Genomic DNA, 22,407 nt, shown 5'->3' on the forward strand with positions numbered 1-22,407 from the left:
CAAATCAATGACTCCCTACTCTTACGGAAGAAACTCCTGAAACCATTTATCATTAATATATTTACTTATTTGATAAATCCCCCTCCATGTAACTAATCCCTACTCCATCCCTCAACACTCATGAATACCCCCACAATTTTACTTGGGTTCTATACACTGTATTTAGGCTCTGGGGGCTCTTACCAGCCACGCCTCCATATGGACACCCTTCTCACCTAGCTTGGGCTCCCACAGCCATGCCAGAATGCTCCATGTGGACACACTCCATGTGGACCCCCTCCCCACCCTACTCAGTCTCTAACTTGGAGTCAAGTCACTGTGACTCCCTTCTCTGTCCCTGACCTCCAATGTGAGGCTACCCTCTCGCCTGTGCCCCACCTATGGCTTAAGGACTGAATTATCTAGGAAGGAAAGCAAAGGAAAAGGAGAGGAGAAGAGAAAGAAGGGGCTGGAAGGGAGAGTTGGAAAGGAAGAATCCTATTCATCTTCTGATACCAGCTGAAACAGACAAATGCTTTTAGCCTTTCTTCCCAAACAACTGGACAACCAACCATCTCTTATTTGATGTTCATTGTGTCAGGACAGTTGGGAGCTGAGGCTGGAACACAAAGACAAATATGTTCGCTGCCTACCAGAACAGCAGGGAAGAGGACACGAAAATATTAAATCAAAACTAATAATATAATACTAAGTGCCTCAATCAAGAGATATAAAAAAACATGTGATCCAAAACCTGTAGAATTAAACTAGAAATATACATTCTGAGCAACAGGCAAAGTCACAGTAGATTAACTCTCACCTATCTTAACTGAGCACATTGGAGTTCTGAACAAGCTCCATTCACCCAGGGACTGTAATGGTCAAAACATTCATTCACTGGCTCTCACTCATTAGTTCTATAGATTCCCCCTTAATGTGGATGAAGCCATGTTAATACTTTTGTAAAGAGATGTTGATTGACTTGCTAAGTGTAATATTCAATGTAGAATATTACAAATAAGACATGTGATATAAATGTCATTACCACCACCACCACCACAATAATTCCTGTTTCCATTAAAGTTTGTTGATAAAGTTATTGAGAAAGTTTTATTCTAGATCAACACTCAGGGTAGTGGATGGTACAAACTGGGGGTAGTCTGTGTGAAACAGATAAACTGTGTCTACATGTCTGGCACTTATGAGCTACTTCCTTTATTCCCCATAATATATAATGCTCTACACAGATACCAGAGAAAGCTAAATGAATGTGTGGAATCCATAGTCATCTATCACAGGTTGTACATGAAGCCCACCTTCATTTCTGGGGGTTTTAATATATTTTTTATTGAAGTTTGATTTGCCAACCATACATTGTAACACCCAGTGCTCATCCCGTCAAGTGCCCTCCTCAGTGCCTGTCAGTCACCCCATCCCCCCACCTGCCTCCCCTTCCACTATCCCTTGTTCATTTCCCAGAGTTAAGAGTTTCTCATTCTGTGTCACCCTCTCTAATTTTTCCCACTCACTTTCCCTTCTTTCCCCTATAATCCCTTTCACTATTTCTCATATTCCCTACATGAGTGAAACCACATAATCAAAGGAAATTGAGGTCTCTGGTGTTCTGGGATAGTTTCTTGAAGAACAAAAGGAAGTCCTTAGGGAAAGTCAGGCTCCATTTACACTCCCATCTCTTGGCTCAACCTTGAGAACAATGGGCTTTTCAGGTTGAATAAGCCCTTGAGCATTTAATTTCAGGGGGATCTGCAACAGTTAAACAAGTATATGAGAAACGACCAATGAAAATCCAGCTAACAACAGAAGCAAAGCAGGCAAGATATATGAAGGACAATAATGCATTACCAATATATAAATACTACTTATAGATTCATATATCTCTGATTCTTCAAAATTATTCTGTAAGTTGTCAAGACTGGAGTATGTAAGCATTCATCCATCACTCATTCAACAGGGTATCTACTGACCACCCACTCAGTACCAGGCTGGAGACAAACTCATATTGGTTTATATACTTTTATATTTAAATTTTAAGTAAAACGGATGAGTATTTAAAATTTAAAACAGATTCTTACCCATTATGGCAAACAATTTTGAAAAGTGAGAGAGATAATTTTGTATAAGTTGAAGCTTGTGAGGTCATCCTGAGTGTTTATCACACATTTTATCCTACGAACATCTACACTGATAAACATCCTGTACTCTCTCCCATGGAAACATCCATCCATGATAACAGACTAGCATGGAAAGGGAGCACAGCCTGACTGGAGAAGGTGGAGCCAAGTAGCTAGGATGGCCTGGACCATGGGACTCCTTCATATCAGTCAGGCATGTTTCACACCAGTGACTCTCAACCTTGCTTGCACTTGAGAATCAGTGGGGACACATTTAAAGCCATTCTCTGGGTGAATTATGTTAGAATATAGGATTTTTAATGAGCCCACTGACTTCAGAGTAAAACCAAGGTTGAGAACCATGGTCACAATAGTGTCTATAAATTGTAGTGGAGAAGAGCATCATTCAAAAGTCACATCATGGTTATCACCACATTGCACATCATGATTGTGCACAACGTGTTCCTTTCCTCAGTGGACTTGAAAGAGATTTAAAACACTGCTCAAGATCAAAGGACTGTGCATAATAATTTCATGTGAACTACACTGACAGATGACCCTTATGGTTGGGTGGTTATGAATCACAGATGTGGCACTCAAGAGCTAAAGGACTCTTCAAGGCCACAGATGACTCTAATAGATTACTGGGCTGATATAACAAATTACTAAGGATAAATGAGCACATTCGCTCACAAACACACACACACACACACACACACACATCTATTTCATATCTCTTAGTTTAAAAAAAAACAATAAAACACCATTTATGCAGAATGTTATCTCTCTGACCTGTGTTTCTTTACAAGGTTTGAAGGAGAAGTTCTGCAGGACCCTGACAAGGGCAAGTTTCATGTTCATGATCGCAAACCTCATTCCAATGCAGTTTCGGGGTCCAGTTCCAAAAGGCAGGTATGTATAAGGATTTATGCTGTCCTTCTTCTCCTTACTGAACCTGGTTCCACAATGGAATTGGAAAACAAGTTTAGTTAGTCATAAAAACCACAAGAAGTACATGTTTGGGGTTCTCAACCAGGAGTATATAGGAAACTTTGATGGGTTGGTTACTGTAATCCTGCCATGCTTATTCTGCTATGACAATTGTAAGCTACAGGTCGTTGGATTCCCCTTGCCCTATGGGAGCATTCAGTCTTGCTGAGGACATGACATAAATGCTGTTGAAAAGATTTATCTTAGACACTAGAATTATATTGAGGGTGGTGTGATGTCCACACTTTGAAAGGCAAGCACGAAATGAGCCTGACTGGAGGAAAGGTAGGTTCATGCCTCCATTCCCACTTATGTTGGTCACATGCTCATAGAAAAAGGAAGTAGAGAAATGCCTCCTATGTCTTACCATTGTTATTTTTCCCTTCACATCCCTACACTCCCTGCTAGGACCACTCCCAACCACTTACACGGAAAAGATTTTCACATGATTTACATGGGCACGCGACGCGCTACTCCACTATAATGATACTTAGATCTATGTATAATCATTATAATCATTGAGTTTTTGTCTATCTGTTCTAAGACACTATAAATTCCTTTTGGGTTAGACCTATGCTTCATTCAAAATTCATTCCTTGGGATCCCTGGTTGGCTCAGCAGTTTAGCGCCTGTCTTTGGCCCAGGGCGTGATCCTGGAGTCCGGGGATTGAGTCCCACATCAGGCTTCTCTCTGCCTGTGCTTTTCTCTCTGCCTGTGTCTCTGCCTCTCTCTCTCTCTCTCTCTCTCTGTACACACTTTCATGAATAAATAAATAAAATCTTTTTAAAAAATTCATTCCTTAATACTTATATTAAGGAAACATGTGGATTTCAGAAAATGATAATGGCATTTAGCTGAGGTATTATTTAAAACTCCTTATATCATGAAGAACATACTGAAATGTTTACATGATATGCCTTAAAATAATATGGAAAACAGTAAAAGAATTATAATGGTGTGTGGATGGAGTAGCTGATATGGGTTAGTAGTTACTAGGCAGGTGGTGGGCATACATAAATTCATTAACAGTATTTCATAGACTTGTGTATATATAATGTTTGTGCATGTGTCAAAAATTCTCTGCAATAGGGGAGACTGGGTGGCTCAGATGGTTAAGCATCTGCCTTTGGCTCAGGGAATGATCTTCAGGTCCTGTAATCAAGCCCCACATTGGGGCTTCTCCTTCTCCCTCTGCTCCTCCCTCTGCTTATGCTTGCTTTCTCTCAAACAAATAAAATCTTTTTAAAAAATTATCCATAAGGGGTACCTGGGTGGCTCAGTTGGTTAAGTGTCTGCCTTTGGCTCAGGTCATGATATTAGGGTCCTCCAGTGGAGCCCCACATCAAGCTCCCTGCCCAACAGGGATCCTGCTTCTCCCTCTGTCCCTCACCCCTGCTTGTGCTCTCTCTCTCTCACTCTCTCACTCACTCTCTGCCTATCTGAAATAATAAATAAAATCTTTTTTTAATTATTCATTATTGATATTTTTAATACATGGATTTCACTACCTGGCACAGTCCCTAACACATGTAGGTAAGCACTTCCTCTCATGGCTGAATGAATCATAAACAAGTACAGGAGTGATCACTGGTTTCTGTTTGAGAAGCTATAGGAGACTGAACAGCTGAACTTCTGGGAGCCATCAGGTCTCCTGGTCCAGAAAACAGATGACTTGGTCAACTCTAAGTTCTTTCAGCAAGTACTATGTGTAGATGCATTGCTAGCACTAAGGACACCATGCAACCAGAAAAGAGCTCTGCTGACAGGGACTTTGAGTCAGGGGCTAAACATCTAGGTCTCTAAAAACTCATCTAAATTTTGCCCACCAATACAATAAACAGAAAAGCATGGACTTTTGCAGAGTTCAGGCTTACTCAAAGCCAGACTCTGCTCTGAATTCCCAGAAGAGAAAACTCAAGACCCCTCCAAGGAGGATGTCTAAATGGCTAGAGAACGGATGACCTCACTTTGGATAAATCCCAGATACTAGAGAGATGAGAGATGCTTAGAACTGCAACCACAGACAGCACAGGACCTATCAGGTCTCCAGCACACTCTGTCCTCAGGCTGCTGATCCTCCTGCCAGGGATGTGAACTCTCAGCACCACAGCCTCTGTCCTCACACTATACCTAGCAGACATGGTGGCGCAGGGTTACAAACACAGAATGCGAAAATCTAAGGAGTAAATCCAGAGAGCTAAAGAGGACAGAAACACTAAAGTAACAAAAAGTCCCATTTTCTCAATTAAGATAATGGTTAAGTATATTATGTATATACATATAATCACAAACACAAATATGGTACATTGTTTATACTTTACTGTTACATTAACTCAGTACCTCAAAAATATATAATGCCATCTTAACTTTTAAGCTTCTATATATGCATAGAAAAATATCCACAAGGACATACATCACATGATTAATAATCCTGATATATTGTGACTGGTGATGATGTTAATTTTCTTTATTCTCAACTAGAGTTTGTAAAATTTGGACAATAATGTTCATTTTGTAACATGAAAAATACTTCTAAGAATAAAAAATAGTACAAATAAATCATTGTACCACCACACGATTGTCATCTATACTAAGAAGATACAGAATATCCTCCAATATGAGGGTGGGTTCCCCTTTGCATGGTTCCCTGTACCTTTCAGGTCGGAATTCCTCAGGCTCTGGCCAGAGATTCTGGTCTCGATGAAGAATAAAGGTTGGCACCATCACCACTGTCCCTTTGGGAATGAACACACCACTGATTTCCACATCTTTCTTACAGACCCTCTCAAGTCTACCAGCGATTGAGTATAATCGGAGAGTTTCATTCAACACCATGTCCAGATATTCCATCTGCACAAGGGCATTGTAAGTGGGCAATGCCTGGAAGGAAAGAAACAGATTTTGATAAATTGAGATTTGGGGGCAGCCCGGGTGGTTCAGCGGTTTAGCGCCACCTTCAGCATCGGGTGTGACCCTTGAGAACTGGGATCAAGTCCTGTGTCAGGCCCCCTGCATGGAGCCTGCTTCTCCCTCTGCCTGTGTCTCTACCTTCTCTCTCTCTCTCTCTCTCTCTCTCTCTCTCTCTCTCTCTGTCTCTCTCTCTCTCAAATAAATAAATAAATAAATAAATAAATAAATAAATAAAATCTTTTTAAAAATTGAGATTTGGGATCAAAGTTCAATGCACTGTATATACTACTACTGAAGTATTAGGAACACCTAAGAATCATGTATTTTGGTAAAGGGTATTTGTGGACATTTGAATGTCTAGCATGTCCTTTGATCTACTCAATGGCTCACTGACATGTGAGTAATAGACATAAGCAGCAATAGTAATGACTGGGGGAGACCACTATGACAATCTCCTACACAGGGCCTGAAATCCTTCCCACTACCAGGTAATGGTTTTTCTTCCTTGTGTGAACAAACGTGACTAATAGAGTGTGACCCTTGACCTTTTTTCTACATTTTTTGTTTAAATTTATTTTATTAACATATAGTGTATTATTAGTTTCAGAGGAAGAATTAGAATTAGAACTGACTGCTCAGTTGCATATAATACCCAGCGCTCATTACATCAAGTGCCCTCCTTAATGCTCATTACCCTACTACCCTAACCACTCTTCCACCTCCTCTCCAGCAACCCTCATTTGTTTCCTATACTTAAGAGTCTCTTATGGCTTGTCTCTCTCTGTGTATTTTTTTCATTTGTTTTTATTGAAGTTCTATTTGCCAACATATGTATAACACCCAGTACTCATCTCATCAAGTGCCCTCCTCAGTGCCCATCACCCAGAATCCCAACTCCCTCTCTGTTTTAATCATATTTTCCCTTCCCTATGGCCCTTAATCTTAAATGAAATCTGTTGAAGTCTTTTGTTCCTTTCAAAACAGGGGCGACACATCTGTATCATGAAAGGAGAATGTGCCACAGAAGACTCCCCTCTTCCTCATAAACTGTCCTAGTTGAAATATCCTGCCTTCCCAGTTTTTCAATTATGTTTACAATATTTGGAGAAAAACACTAAATAATTAGGGGAGATACTACTTTCTTTCAACGCAAATGGGGCAAGAGAAGGCTACAATTGGATGCTACCAATTGTGGGCACACAATTTCAGTTCTAGGAAAAGTAATACAGGGGATCAGAACCCTATTCTAAGCCCCACCCTCTGTTGCTGGAAGGGTCTCCTAGTCGTCACCTTGGAGTCTCACTGTTTGCCAAACAGGCCACTCCAGACCCAGAGGTCAGGTCTCTTCATAAGAAGGAAACTTCAGGATGGGCAGAGATCTGAAAACAGTGTGGGCAATATATGTCTATCACTTGCTGTTATGTGTAAGACCCAACATTGTACAGATTAGAGGTCAATCAGGATCCAAGCACTTGGCTCCCAGCTTGAATTCTACACTACTAGTTATGTGATAATTTAAGAATGTCATATTGTCTCTCTATAGCTCAGTTTCCTGACTTGTTAAATGGAAATAATAGACTTGACACTTCATAGGGTGTGTAGTAGAAAGTAGTAGAAACATACACTGCTCACCCAGGATCATGGAGACCCCCATATTTCCTAGCTCACATGAACTTACGGGAAACCATTTTGCAAATGAGGGGTGAACTGATGAGATGTATGTAAGTCTGGAGCCAAACATTTGAAAATCAAGTGTGTAACACATAGTTCCTTATTACCGAGCAAACAATAAGTCCCCAGGTTCTAGATAATGCAGGTATAAGAAAATGGAGCCTCTTTACCTGGTATCGCCAATAACTGTCTGGAGCAGAGACTCACTCCCAACTTCTGCTAAGGCCCATATCTGACATGCGAATGTGGAAACAGGAGTAAACCTTTTTATGAAAACCTACTAGGTTTGAGGGCTAATCTGTTACTGAGACATAATCAAGCCTACACTGACTCCCTTCTTCAGGTATGACCCCCTCACCTTATTGGGGAAAGTCGCATCAATCTCCTCCTGCAGTTTCTGCTGGACATCAGGGTGAGTGGCCAGTTCATACATAAGGAAGGAAAGAGAAGTGCTAGTGGTCTCATAGCCAGCAAAAATAAAGATAATAGATTGGGCCACCAGCTCCAAATCAGATAGAGCTAAAAGGAGAAGAAACACATTTTAGCTATAGCAGGTGAATGTAAAAAAAAAACAAACAAACCACACTTTAGATAATGAGAAGTCCATTTGAAACTCCCAATTCCCTTGGGGAAAATGTAAAAGCAATTCAGAATCAAACTCAGAGTGGTTTGCACTCTGATGTCTATCTTACAGAGCCAGAAAAGCCAGAAGTTATCTTGATCTGGTTCTTCCTATGGTCTATACTATTCTTGGCCATCTGTTCCTGCTAATGCCACCCTCCGCACCAACACAGATAGGTAATTCCAGGAGATGGCATTTCTGTCTAACGTACATGGTGTTATCAGCATGACCTTTGGAGGATCCTAAAAGTACTTCAGTCGTAAGTAACATGGGATACCATTCTCCTCCAAGAAAATTTATATTCTTCTAGCTAAAAGAACTTAAATTTCTTCAGAGAGTTTGTGATACTAAGACTCAATGGTCAGGAAAAAATGAATGATCTTTCATCTAAACATATTTGTGGAAAGTGAAGAGAACAATATTGGGCTACTGATAAATTCTAGTTGCTCAAAGAGTGATCCATGGACCATCAGCATCTGCAGCATCTGGGAGTTTATTAGAAATGCAGAATCTCAAACCTCACCCTAGAACTATCGAATCAAAGTCTGAGCTTTCATGAGATGTGGTGATTTGTGTGAACAACCTAGCTTGAGAAGCATGGATTATACCTTTCAGAGGTCTCAGCTAGTAGAAGACCTGGCACACAACTTCGCAAGTGCATGATCTCCAATATGTACAGAAACTACGACACAAATGTGGTATATATATATACCACATCTTCTTTATTCATTCATCTGTTCATGCAGGTGGGGGGATGTGGTGACTGGGTGATGGGCACTGAGGAGGGCACTTGAAGGGATGAGCATACTATGTTATACTATATGTTATACTATACTATATGGGTGTTATACTATATGTTGGCAAACTGAAATGTATAAAAAAAAAAAAAAAAAGACTGGTGATGGAACTGGCTTAATTAATGCCACCAAAGAAGCAGAAGAAAAAAATGTGTCAAAGGCAAGGTACTGACCAGCATGAAACATAGACGAATTGAATCCAGTGAATGGAATTAGCATCATGGCCTGAATTTCACCTTCCTTAGTGAATGGCCCCACTCTGAATATAAATTGGAATATCTTTTGATTTGCTCCTGGCATAAATTCAGCATGGTCATGTCCTAATCTATTTGACAAAACCTGTGTTAGGACCTTTAGATACTGAGAGCACCTACCCACTACAATAATTCACATAATTCACATAATTCACAGCTAAAAACAATGCAAAAAGTGCTAGAAAAGTCTACAGAGTTCTGATTTCCCAGTCACACTTTTTGTGAAGCTGCTATTCAACTATCAAATTCTTGCCTTTCACCCAGTCACTCCATGCCCCCGCCCTCCTCCCCTTCCACTACCCCTTGTTCGTTTCCCAGAGTTAGGAGTCTCTCATGTTCTGTCACCCTCTCTGATTTTTCCCATTAATTTTCTCTCCTTTTCCCTTTATTCCCTTTCACTATTTTTTATATTCCCCATGTAGTGAAACCAAATAATGTTTGTCTTTCAATTGACTTACTTCACTCAGCATAATACCTTCCAGTTCCAACCACATCGAAGCAAATGGTGGATATTCCTCCTTTCTAATGACTGAGTAATATTCCAGTGTGTGTGTGTGTGTGTGTGTGTGTGTGTATATATATATATATATATATATATATACATTTTCCATTCATCTTTCGATGGACACCGAGGCTCCTTCCACAGTTTGGCTATTGTGCTATTGTGGACATTTTTGCTATAAATATTGGCACTTGACAGGATGAGCACTGGGTGTTATACTATATGTTGGCAAATAGAACCCCAATAAAAAATATATAAAAAAATACTTGCTCTCCATTACCACAAACCCCATGATAATAAAAGTTCAGGGCTGGAGGGAGGGGCAAGATGGCGGCAGAGCAGGGTCTCCAAGTCACTTGTCCTCAACAAATTACCTAGAAAACATTCAAATCATCCTGAAAATCTACGAATTCAGCCTGAGATTTAAAGAGAGACCAGCTGGAACGCTACAGTGAGAAGAGTTCGCGCTTCTATCAAGGTAGGAAGACGGGGGAAAAGAAATAAAGAAACAAAAGGCCTCCAAGGGGGAGGGGCCCCGCGAGGAGTCGGGCTGAGGCCGGGGCGAGTGTCCCCAGGACAGGAGAGCCCCGTCCCGGAGGAGCAGGAGCTGCACCAACCTTCCCCGCGGAAAGGCCTCCCGGGGAATTGGAGCAGGATCCCCAGAAAGGCGGGGATGCCCTCGGGCTCCCTGGGACAGTAACAGAGGAACCGCGCCCCGGAGAGTGCGCCGAGCTCCCTAAGGGCTGCAGCGCTCGGCGGGACCAGAGCAGCTCGGAGGGGCTGGGGCGGCGGCTCCGCGGAGGGGGCTGCGCGGCTCCGGGAACAGCTCAGCGGCGGCGGCTCGGGCGGAGGAAGAAGCTCAGCCCGGAGGGGGCGGCGCGACTCCGGGAACAGCTCGGAGGGGCTCGGGCGGCGGCTCCGCGGAGGAGGCTGCACCGCCGGGAGCGCGAATCCAACAGCGCAGGCCCCAGAGCACAGGGCGCCGGGACACAGCCCAGGATCCGGCCTCCCCCCGGGACAGGCAGAGGCCGGGAGGGCCCAGGACAGCGAGGACGCTCCTGCCTGGAACTGAGCAGATCAGCGGCCCCGCCTGGGAGCCCCCAGGCCCTGCAGACGGAGAGCCCCGGAGCTACTGCGGGGGCTGACTTCAGGGTCCCAGAGCTGCCCCCGCCACTGTGGCTTCCTCCCGGGGCCTCACGGGGTGAACAACCCCCACTGAGCCCTGCACCAGGCAGGGGCAGAGCAGCTCCCCCAAGTGCTAACACCTGAGAATCAGCACAGCAGGCCCCTCCCCCAGAAGACCAGCTAGAGGGACAAGTTCCAAGGGAAGTCAAGGGACTTAACACAGAATCGGAAGATACTCCCCCGTGTTTTTTTTGTTTTTTTTTTGTTTTGTTTTGTTTTGTGCTTTTTTTTCTTTTTTCTTTTCTCTCTTTCTTCTTGATTTCTGATTGCGTCCCCCACCCCCCCTTTTTTTTCTTTTTTCTCCTTTCTTTCTTTTTCTTCTCTTTTCCCCCCCCTTTTTTTTCTTCTTTCTCTTTTTTCTTTTTCTCTTTTCTTTCCTTCTCTCTCTTTTTCTCCTTTTCCCAATACAACTTGTTTTTGGCCACTCTGCACTGAGCAAAATGACTAGAAGGAAAACCTCACCTCAAAAAAAAGAATCAGAAACAGCCCTCTCTCCCACAGAGTTACAAAATATGGATTACAATTCAATGTCAGAAAGCCAATTCAGAAGCACTATTATACAGCTACTGGTGGCTCTAGAAAAAACCATAAAGGACTCAAGAGACTTCATGACTGCAGAATTGAGATCCAATCAGGCAGAAATTAAAAATCAATTAAATGAGATACAATCCAAGCTAGAAGTCCTAACGACGAGGCTTGACGAGGTGGAAGAACGAGTGAGTGACATAGAAGACAAGCTGATGGCAAAGAGGGAAACTGAGGAAAAAAGAGACAGGCAATTAAAAGACCATGAGGATAGATTAAGGGAAATAAATGACAGCCTGAGGAAGAAAAACCTACGTTTAATTGGGGTTCCCGAGGGCGCCGAAAGGGACAGAGGGCCAGAATATGTATTTGAACAAATCCTAGCTGAAAACTTTCCAAATCTGGGAAGGGAAAGAGGCATTCAGATCCAGGAAATAGAGAGATCCCCCCCTAAAATCAACAAAACCCGATCAACACCTCAACATTTAATAGTGAAGCTTGCAAATTCCAAAGATAAGGAGAAGATCCTTAAAGCAGCAAGAGAAAAAAAGTCCCTGACTTTTATGGGGAGGAATATTAGGGTAACAGCAGACCTCTCCACAGAGACCTGGCAGGCCAGAAAGGGCTGGCAGGATATATTCAGGGTCCTAAATGAGAAGAACATGCAACCAAGAATACTCTATCCAGCAAGGCTTTCATTCAAAATGGAAGGAGAGATAAAGAGCTTCCAAGACAGGCAGGAACTGAAAGAATATGTAACCTCCAAACCAGCTCTGCAAGAAATTTTAAGGGGGACTCTTAAAACTCCCCTTTAAGAAGAAGTTCAGTGGAACAATCCACAAAAACAAGGACTGAATAGATATGATGACACTAAACTCATATCTATCAATAGTAACTCTGAACGTGAATGGGCTTAATGACCCCATCAAAAGGCGTAGGGTTTCAGACTGGATTAAAAAGCAGGACCCATCTATTTGCTGTCTACAAGAGACTCATTTTAGACAGAAGGACACCTACAACCTGAAAATAAAAGGTTGGAGAACCATTTACCATTCAAATGGTCCTCAAAAGAAAGCAGGGGTAGCCATCCTTATATCAGATAAATTAAAATTTACCCTGAAGACTATAGTGAGAGATGAAGAGGGACACTATCTCATACTCAAAGGATCTATCCAACAAGAAGACTTAACAATTCTCAATATATATGCCCCAAATGTGGGAGCTGCCAAATATTTAAACCAATTAATAACCAAACTGAAGAAATACTTTGATAATAATACACTTATACTTGGTGATTTCAATCTAGCTCTTTCTATACTAGATAGGTCTTCTAAGCACAACATATCCAAAGAAACGAGAGCTTTAAATGATACACTGGACCAGATGGATTTCACAGATATCTACAGAACTTTACATCCAAACTCAACTGAATACACATTCTTCTCAAGTGCACATGGAACTTTCTCCAGAATAGACCACATACTGGGTCACAAATCGGGTCTGAACCGATACCAAAAGATCGGGATAGTCCCCTGTATATTCTCAGACCATAATGCCTTGAAATTAGAACTTAATCACAACAAGAAGTTTGAAAGGACCACAAACACATGAAGGTTAAGGACCATCCTGCTAAAAGATGAAAAGGTCAACCAGGAAATTAAGGAAGAATTGAGAAGATTCATGGAAACTAATGAGAATGAAGATACAACCATTCAAAATCTTTGGGACGCAGCAAAAGCAGTCCTGAGGGGGAAATACATCGCAATACAAGCATCCATTCAAAAACTGGAAAGAACTCAAATTCAAAAGCTCACCTTACACATAAAGGAACTAGAGAAAAAGCAACAAATGGACCCCACCCCCAGCAGAAGAAGACAGTTAATTAAAATTCGAGCAGAACTAAATGATATCGAGACCAAAAGAACTGTGGAACAGATCAACAGAACCAGGAGTTGGTTCTTTGAAAGAATTAATAAGATAGATAAACCATTAGCGAACCTTATTAAAAAGAAGAGAGAGAAGACTCAAATTAATAAAATCATGAATGAGAAAGGAGAGATCACTACCAACACCAAGGAAATACAAACGATTCTAAAAACATATTATGAACAGCTGTATGCCAATAAATTAGGAAATCTAGAATAAATGGATGCATTTCTGGAAAGCCACAAACTACCAAAACTGGAGCAGGAAGAAATAGAAAACCTGAACAGGCCAATAACCAGGGAGGAAATTGAAGCAGTCATCAAAAACCTCCCGAGACACAAGACTCCAGGGCCAGATGGCTTCCCAGGGGAATTCTATCAAACGTTTAAAGAAGAAATCATACCTATTCTACTAAAGCTGTTTGGAAAGATAGAAAGAGATGGAGTACTGCCAAATTCGTTCTATGAGGCCAGCATCACCTTAATTCCGAAACCAGACAAAGACCCCACCAAAAAGGAGAATTACAGACCAATATCCCTGATGAACATGGATGCAAAAATTCTCAACAAGATACTAGCCAATAGGATCCAACAACACATTAAGAAAATTATTCACCATGACCAAGTAGGATTTATCCCTGGGACACAAGGCTGGTTCAACACTCGTAAAACCATCAATGTGATTCATCATATCAGCAAGAGAAAAACCAAGAACCATATGATCCTCTCATTGGATGCAGAGAAAGCATTTGACAAAATACAGCATCCATTCCTGATCAAAACACTTCAGAGTGTTGGGATAGAGGGAACTTTCCTCGACATCTTAAAAGCCATTTACGAAAAGCCCACAGCAAATATCATTCTCAATGGGGAAGCACTGGGAGCCTTTCCCCTAAGATCAGGAACAAGACAGGGATGTCCACTCTCACCACTGCTGTTCAACATAGTTCTGGAAGTCCTCGCCTCAGCAATCAGACAACAAAAAGACATTAAAGGCATTCAAATTGGCAAAGAAGAAGTCAAATGACATGACTCTTCGCCGATGACATGATACTCTACATAGAAAACCCAAAAGCCTCCACCCCAAGATTGCTAGAACTCATACAGCAATTTGGTAGCGTGGCAGGATACAAAATCAATGCCCAGAAATCAATGGCATTTCTATACACTAACAATGAGACTGAAGAAAGAGAAATTAAGGAGTCAATCCCATTTACAATTGCACCCAAAAGCATAAGATACCTAGGAATAAACCTTACCAAGGAGGTGAAAGATCTATACCCTAAAAACTATAGAACACTTCTGAAAGAAATTGAGGAAGACACAAAGAGATGGAAAAATATTCCATGCTCATGGATTGGCAGAATTAATATTGTGAAAATGTCAATGTTACCCAGGGCAATTTACACGTTTAATGCAATCCCTATCAAAATACCATGGACTTTCTTCAGAGAGTTAGAACAAATTATTTTAAGATTTGTGTGGAATCAGAAAAGACCCCGAATAGCCAGGGGAATTTTAAAAAAGAAAACCATAGCTGGGGGCATCACAATGCCAGATTTCAGGTTGTACTACAAAGCTGTGGTCATCAAGACAGTGTGGTACTGGCACAAAAAATAGACACATAGATCAATGGAACAGAATAGAGAACCCAGAAGTGGACCCTGAAATGTATGGTCATCTAATATTCGATAAAGGAGGAAAGACTATCCATTGGAAGAAAGACAGTCTCTTCAATAAATGGTGTTGGGAAAATTGGACATCCACATGCAGAAGAATGAAACTAGACCACTCTCTTGCACCATACACAAAGATAAACTCAAAATGGATGAGAGATCTAAATGTGAGACAAGAGTCCATCAAAATCCTAGAGGAGAACACAGGCAACACCCTTTTTGAACTCGGCCACAGTAACTTCTTGCAAGATACATCCACAAAGGCAAAAGAAACAAAAGCAAAAATGAACTATTGGGACTTCATCAAGATAAGAAGCTTTTGCACAGCAAAGGATACAGTCAAAAAAACTAAAAGACAACCTACAGAATGGGAGCGGATATTTGCAAACGACATATCAGATAAAGGGCTAGTTTCCAAAATCTATAAAGAACTTATTAAACTCAACACCAAAGAAACAAACAATCCAATCATGAAATGGGCAAAAGACATGAAGAGAAATCTCACAGAGGAAGACATGGACATGGCCAACATGCAGATGAGAAAATGCTCTGCATCACTTGCCATCAGGGAAATACAAATCAAAACCACAATGAGATACCACCTCACACCAGTGAGAATGGGGAAAATTAACAAGGCAGGAAACCACATATGTTGGAGAGGATGCGGAGAAAAGGGAACCCTCTTACACTGTTGGTGGGAATGTGAACTGGTGCAGCCACTCTGGAAAACTGTGTGGAGGTTCCTCGAAGAGTTAAAAATAGACCTGCCCTACGACCCAGCAATTGCACTGTTGGGGATTTACCCCAAAGATTCAGATGCAACGAAACGTCGGGACACCTGCACCCCGATGTTTCTATCAGCAATGGCCACAATAGCCAAACTGTGGAAGGAGCCTCGGTGCCCATCGAAAGATGAATGGATAAAGAAGATGTGGTTTATGTATACAATGGAATATTACTCAGCGATTAGAAACGACAAACACCCACCATTTGCTTCAACGTGGATGGAACTGGAGGGTATTATGCTGAGTGAAATAAGTCAATCGGAGAAGGACAAGCAGTGTATGTTCTCATTCATTTGGGGAATATAAATAATAGTGAAAGGGAATATAAAGGAAGGGAGAAGAAATGTTGGGAAATATCAGGAAGGGAGACAGAACATAAAGACTCCTAACTCGGGGAAACGAACTAGGGGTGGTGGAAGGGGGGAGGAGGGCGGGTGTTGGAGGGGAATGGGTTACGGGCACTGAGGTGGACACTTGACGGGATGAGCACTGGGTGTTTTTCTGTATGTTGGTAAATTGAACACCAATAAAAATTAATTAAAAATAAATAAATAAATAAAAGTTCAGGGCTGTACTCTCCAATAAGGTAGCCAGATGCAGCTATTTATATTTACATTTTAATTAGTTATATTAAATAAAATATAAGATTCAGAGTTCAGTGACACTAGCCACATGGTAAGCGCTCAAAAATCACATGTGTGCAGTGTTTCTGTACAGGACCAAGCAAATATAAAATATTTCCTCCATCAGAGAAAAAAGTAGAACTAGATATATAGACAGATAGATAGAATAGAAGTAGAGATAGATTGGTAGGTAGAGATGGATAAATGGATAGATAGATAGATAGATAGATAGATAGATAGATAGATAGATAGATAGATTAATGGTATGATAGAATAAGCCCATCCTTTTCCTCTAGAATCAACTGTTATATATTCAACAATTTTGTGAGCTGGTTGTCAAATCACAGATGGCTTGAAATTAACCATGATGGAAATATTTCTGTCATAGAAAGAATTATAAATTAAGCCTGTTTTTTTTCTTTTAAATACTGAGAGCATACTTACATCATGGGTTATGGATAAAGAAATATTTGAGTTGATCAGTGCTGTGTAGATATATTTTATGTTGTTAGCTTGGCTCACTGAGAGGAAATAGAAGCAAATAACCCCTAGTAGCAACTAGTACTCCTAGATCCCAGATTTGGCTTCTAAATACCATTTTAACTAAAAGGAATCAGAGTTTCTTGGAGAAATGGCTGGTTCAGGGCTCATCAGGAGAAACAGAAGAGAAATCTGAGATGTCTCACATCAGGATGCAAGGTAATGCCCAGAAAATAATATGGGAAAAGGATACAGAATACTCTATTTTTTTAATGGTGGATATACATCATTATATATATATGTTGAAACCCATAGCATATACATCAACAAGGATGAACTATAATATAAACTATGGATTTTGGGTGGTAATAATGTGTTGTTGTAGGTATATTGGTTATTTAAAAATTACCACATCATGAGGGATTTTGATTGGGGATGCTGTATGTAGGTGGGCAGGGGAAATACGAGATAAATCTCTATGTCTTTCACTCGATTTTGCAGTGAACCTAAACTGCTATTTAAAATCAAGTCTGGGGCACCTGGGTGGCTCAGCACTAAAACATCTGCCTTCAGCTTAGCAGGTGATCCTGGAGTCCCAGGATGGAGTCCCACATCAGGCTCCCTGCATGGAGCCTGCTTCTCCCTCTGCCTGTGTCTCTGCATCTCTCTCTCTCTCTTCTCTCTCTCTCTCTCTCTCTCTCTCTCTCTCTCTCTCTCTCTCTCTCACTGTGTGTCTCATGAATAAATAAATAAAATCTTTTGAAAAACCAAAGTCTATTCAAAACATAAAAAAAGAAGAAAGGAAAAACAAAAACACAGGTGCCCACTTAAAGGGCTTCCAGACAAAAAATCTGAAAGAATCAAGGGTCTAAGAAAAAAATGATATAAGACACTTAGTAATATAAGAGATCATACCGACATATATAAAGAAACAAATACAATAATGAGGACGTATAGAAAGCTCACCCTAACAATGGACTATTATTCAAAATATAGAAGAAATGGTGCAAGTAAAGAGTCATAATTTTGTAACCATCATAGTAATAATAGTGTTAGTCAAAGACCATCCATGGATGATAAAAGTAGTAGATGATGATTTAAAGAGAAATACAATGTGTACACATACCTGCACCAGTTACTTCTTAATTACAAAAAGGGAAAAAACACTTGAAGTAGATTAAGCTAGTGACTAAAGTATAATCACAAGTGTTTCAAGTTATGGTCATCAACACTGGGGCCATGTACCTCCTTATGTGATGAAGGCTTGATGTGAATTTCCAGGCAGATTCGGTGGGTCTGGATTAGGCTGCAGGATTGACATTGGAAACAAGTTCCCCTGTGTCAGACCACAGACTGTTTTGTCTATGGTTCCCCTTCAAGCTTTGAACAGGTAGTATGGCTTGGTTTTTCTGGAAAATGCTCTGTCTACCTTTTGTATCTGAACATATTTCTTTCTTCAATTTGCCAAAATTCCATCTGCTAAAAATCTTCCTCCACACCTTGGAACCACCCCCTGTTTCTGAGCCACCTCATCAATGGCCCTCTGAAGCTCTTTTCGCTTACGTTTATGAGTGTCCATTTCTTTGGAATTCTGGGAGTTAATCATCAGCTGAAGAAAGTCCACTCGGTGCTAGAAACAAAAAGAGAAATTTCCATGGCAAAAAAATCACTTGTGAAGTCAGAAGTAAATCAGACGTGAAGTATCCTGAGACTACGGCCCATTTACATCCCGAATTTAGACTAGTGTTGCCAGAGTCCTCAGTGAACAAAAATGCTCAGCTATAAATCTTGGGGAGCAGGATTTTTCCCTGACAGGAATCCAGCCATTATGTTCCATTGCTTCTTGGATCTTGCTCTGTCTGATCCTCAGCTTCTCTGACTTTTGAACATACCTTCCTGGCCCAAGAGTTGCCTGATCCCTCTCCTGTCACATCTACTAGCTAAGGAGAAAGTCCCTGACTTCAGTCCTTTCTTCCAGCCTTAATATTAATGAATAGCCACATAGACCAATCCCTGACCTCTGCAGAGTCCATGAGCAGCTTCTGTGTCAGCATCTTCCAATGTCCCGCCCTCCCAGAACTCTGCACAATATTCAGTGATATCAGCCCTGTCTCCTTGTCCTACACATGTCCTACAGCTGGCCATCAGGCCTCATGAAGGCAAAGTTGGCTTAGCCAGCTTGCAGCTTCGGTGCCCAGAGAAGATTTCTACCCATTCCAGACTATGGCAGGGTCAAAGTTAACATAGACTGTATACTCCACCAGGTGCCTAATAGGACCTTCCCCTGGAGAAGGTGTAAGATAAGAGGCTTTGAATTTAAGGGATTCTTTCCCAATGTAAGATCTGGCAAAATTACACTACCAGGAAAATGATTTTACACAGTAATTTTTACATTTTGACAATTTATTTTTTTAAAGTTTTATTTATTTATTTATTTATTTATGATAGTCACAGAGAGAGAGAGAGAGAGAGAGAGAGAGAGAGGCAGAATCAGGATCCATGCACAGGGAGCCCGACATGGGACTAGATCCCGGGTCTCCAGGATCGTGCCCTGGGCCAAAGGCAAGCTCTAAACCGCTGCGCCGCCCAGGGATCCCCTACATTTTGACAATTTACTGAAAGAAAGTGGTAGTTTTTTTCTCACTGAAGTTTATGCAGTGACTTACTACTTGCCATGTTTATTAATAAATTTTAAACAAATGGTGGGTATTTGTCGTTTGACAAATGCCCACCATTGGCTTCAACATGGATGGAACTGGAGGGTATTATGCTGAGTGAAGTAAGTCAATCGGAGAAGGACAAACAGTGTATGTTCTCATTCATTTGGGGAATATAAATAATAGTGAAAGGGAATATAAGGGAAGGGAGAAGAGACGTGTGGGAAATATCAGAAAGGGAGACAGAACATAAAGACTCCTAACTCTGGGAAACGAACTAGGGGTGGTGGAAGGGGAGGAGGGCGGGGGGTGGGGGTGAATGGGTGACGGCACTGAGGGGGGCACTTGACGGGATGAGCACTGGGTGTTATTCTGTATGTTGGTAAATTGGACACCAAGAAAAAATAAATTTATTATAAAAAAATAATAATAAATTTTAAACATAGTCTCTCTGACTCATCTTCTTATTTCTTTCCCTGACCTCCACCTTCTTCATTCTCCCTAAAATGTTAGAAGTCTCCTTCTTTAAACCCTACAGTTCTCTACCTACCATAAAAACATATAGAAGTTCAGATATTGGGTATATGCAGCTCAATAAATTATCAAAAAGTGAACACCTGGGGACACCGGGGTGGCACAGTCAGTTGAGTCCCCAACTTTAATTTCCGCTCAGGTCATGATCTTGGAGTCGTAAGATCAAGCCTCATGTTGGACTCCGTACTTGGTGTGGAGTCTGCCAGAGAGTCTCTCTCTCTCACTCCCTCTACCTGTCTTCCAGTTCATCCACATACTCTCTCTAAATTAAATAAAATCTTTTTTTTTTAAGTGAATACCTACATATAACCACCAATAGATTTACCTTTTGTTTATCTTTTAGGCGACTTTCCTTCATTCTCTCTACAGATTTTCTGAAAAAATCAGTAACTTTCTTTGGAAATAGCCAGATATTTAATATTTCAAAAACCGGAGTAAGGAATGGAAACAGTACTGTAAGGAAAAAGAACAATGGAAAGCATAATGAAAATGCAAAATTTACCTGGAGCAATTATAATTTGGTCTACCAATCAGAAGATTAAAAGACACCAGGATAGGCACTTGGGATATTTTCCCCTCAGATTAAGCAAAAACAAGGATGTCTCTATTGCCTCTTCTCTTCAACATCGTATTAGAAATTTGACCAGGAAAAGTAGAAGAAAGAAAGAAGAAAGAAAGAAAGAAAGAAAGAAAGAAAGAAAGAAAGAAAGAAAGAAAGAAAGAAAGAAAGAAAGAAAGGAGAGAAAGAAAGAAAGAAAGAAAGAAAGAAAGAAAGAAAGAAAGAAAGAAAGCTATTAATAAAGGAGGTAAAGAAGTAAAAGCATCTCTATTTTCAGCAATATAATGTTATACATAGAAAATCCAAAGGAATGCAATAATAGTCTATTGGAACTAATAAATATATTCAGCGGGGTTTCAGGACATAATATCAACACATGAAATCAATTCTGTTTCTTACACTGCAAAAAAAAAAAATCGAAAAGTGAAATTAGGAATATAAGTCCTTTACAATAACATCAAGAAGAACAGAATGATTAAGAATAGCTTTAACAGTAACTGTTTGCAAGATACATCCACGAAGGCAAAAGAAACAAAAGCAAAAATGAACTATTGGGACTTCATCAAGATAAGAAGCTTTTGCACAGCAAAGGATACAGTCAACAAAACTAAAAGACAACCTACAGAATGGGAGAAGATATTTGCAAATGACGTATCACATAAAGAGCTAGTTTCCAAGATCTATAAAGAACTTCTTAAACTCAACACCAAAGAAACAAACAATCCAATCATGAAATGGGCAAAAGACATGAAGAGAAATCTCACAGAGGAAGACATGGACATGGCCAACATGCACATGAGAAAATGCTCTGCATCACTTGCCATCAGGGAAATACAAATCAAAACCACAATGAGATCCCACCTCACACCAGTGAGAATGGGGAAAATTAACAAGGCAGGAAACCACAAATGTTGGAGAGGATGCAGAGAAAAGGGAAGCCTCTTACACTGTTGGTGGGAATGTGAACTGGTGCAGCCGCTCTGGAAAACTGTGTGATGGTTCCTCAAAGAGTTAAAAATAGACCTGCCCTACGACCCAGCAATTGCACTGTTGGGGATTTACCCCAAAGATTCAGATGCAATGAAACACCAGGACACCTGCACCCCGATGTTTCTAGCAGCAATGTCCACAATAGCCAAACTGTGGAAGGAGCCTTGGTGTCCATCGAAAGATGAATGGATAAAGAAGATGTGGTTTATGTATACAATGGAATATTACTCAGCCATTAGAAACGACAAATACCCACCATTTGCTTCAACGTGGATGGAACTGGAGGGTATTATGCTGAGTGAAGTAAGTCAATCGGAGAAGGACAAACAGTGTATGTTCTCATTCATTTGGGGAATATAAATAATAGTGAAAGGGAATATAAGGGAAGGGAGAAGAAATGTGTGGGAAATATCAGAAAGGGAGACAGAACATAAAGACTCCTAACTCTGGGAAATGAACTAGGGGTGGTAGAAGGGGAGGAGGGCGGGCGGTGGGGGTGAATGGGTGACGGGCACTGAGGGGGACACTTGACGGGATGAGCACTGGGTGTTATTCTGTATCTTGGTAAATTGAACACCAATAAAAAATTAATTTATTAAAAAAAAGAATA

The 22,407-nt window shown here is 40.9% G+C and overlaps 1 protein-coding gene across 5 annotated transcripts in view; it reads right to left on the bottom strand.

Annotated features, from left to right (window-relative positions):
- Window positions 1-1,300: 1,300 nt before the first annotated feature.
- The window catches only part of LOC140598276 (cytochrome P450 3A12), a 41,455-nt gene continuing 20,348 nt past the window's right edge, over window positions 1,301-22,407 (bottom strand). For 4 of the 5 annotated variants that reach the window (XM_072753078.1, XM_072753080.1, XM_072753079.1 and 1 more), the window contains 6 exons: window positions 20,574-20,701; window positions 18,621-18,687; window positions 8,042-8,202; window positions 5,756-5,982; window positions 2,904-3,066; window positions 1,301-1,743 (listed from right to left, as the gene is read on the bottom strand). In XM_072753078.1, the coding sequence (XP_072609179.1) occupies window positions 1,648-1,743; window positions 2,904-3,066; window positions 5,756-5,982; window positions 8,042-8,202; window positions 18,621-18,687; window positions 20,574-20,701 (842 nt within the window). In that variant the 3' untranslated portion in view covers window positions 1,301-1,647. The remainder of the gene's footprint in view (window positions 1,744-2,903; window positions 3,067-5,755; window positions 5,983-8,041; window positions 8,203-18,620; window positions 18,688-20,573; window positions 20,702-22,407) is intronic. The other variant, XM_072753081.1, reaches the window with a different exon arrangement.

Source organism: Vulpes vulpes, chromosome 3 (assembly GCF_048418805.1).
Source record: "Vulpes vulpes isolate BD-2025 chromosome 3, VulVul3, whole genome shotgun sequence".
NCBI lineage: Eukaryota > Metazoa > Chordata > Mammalia > Carnivora > Canidae > Vulpes > Vulpes vulpes.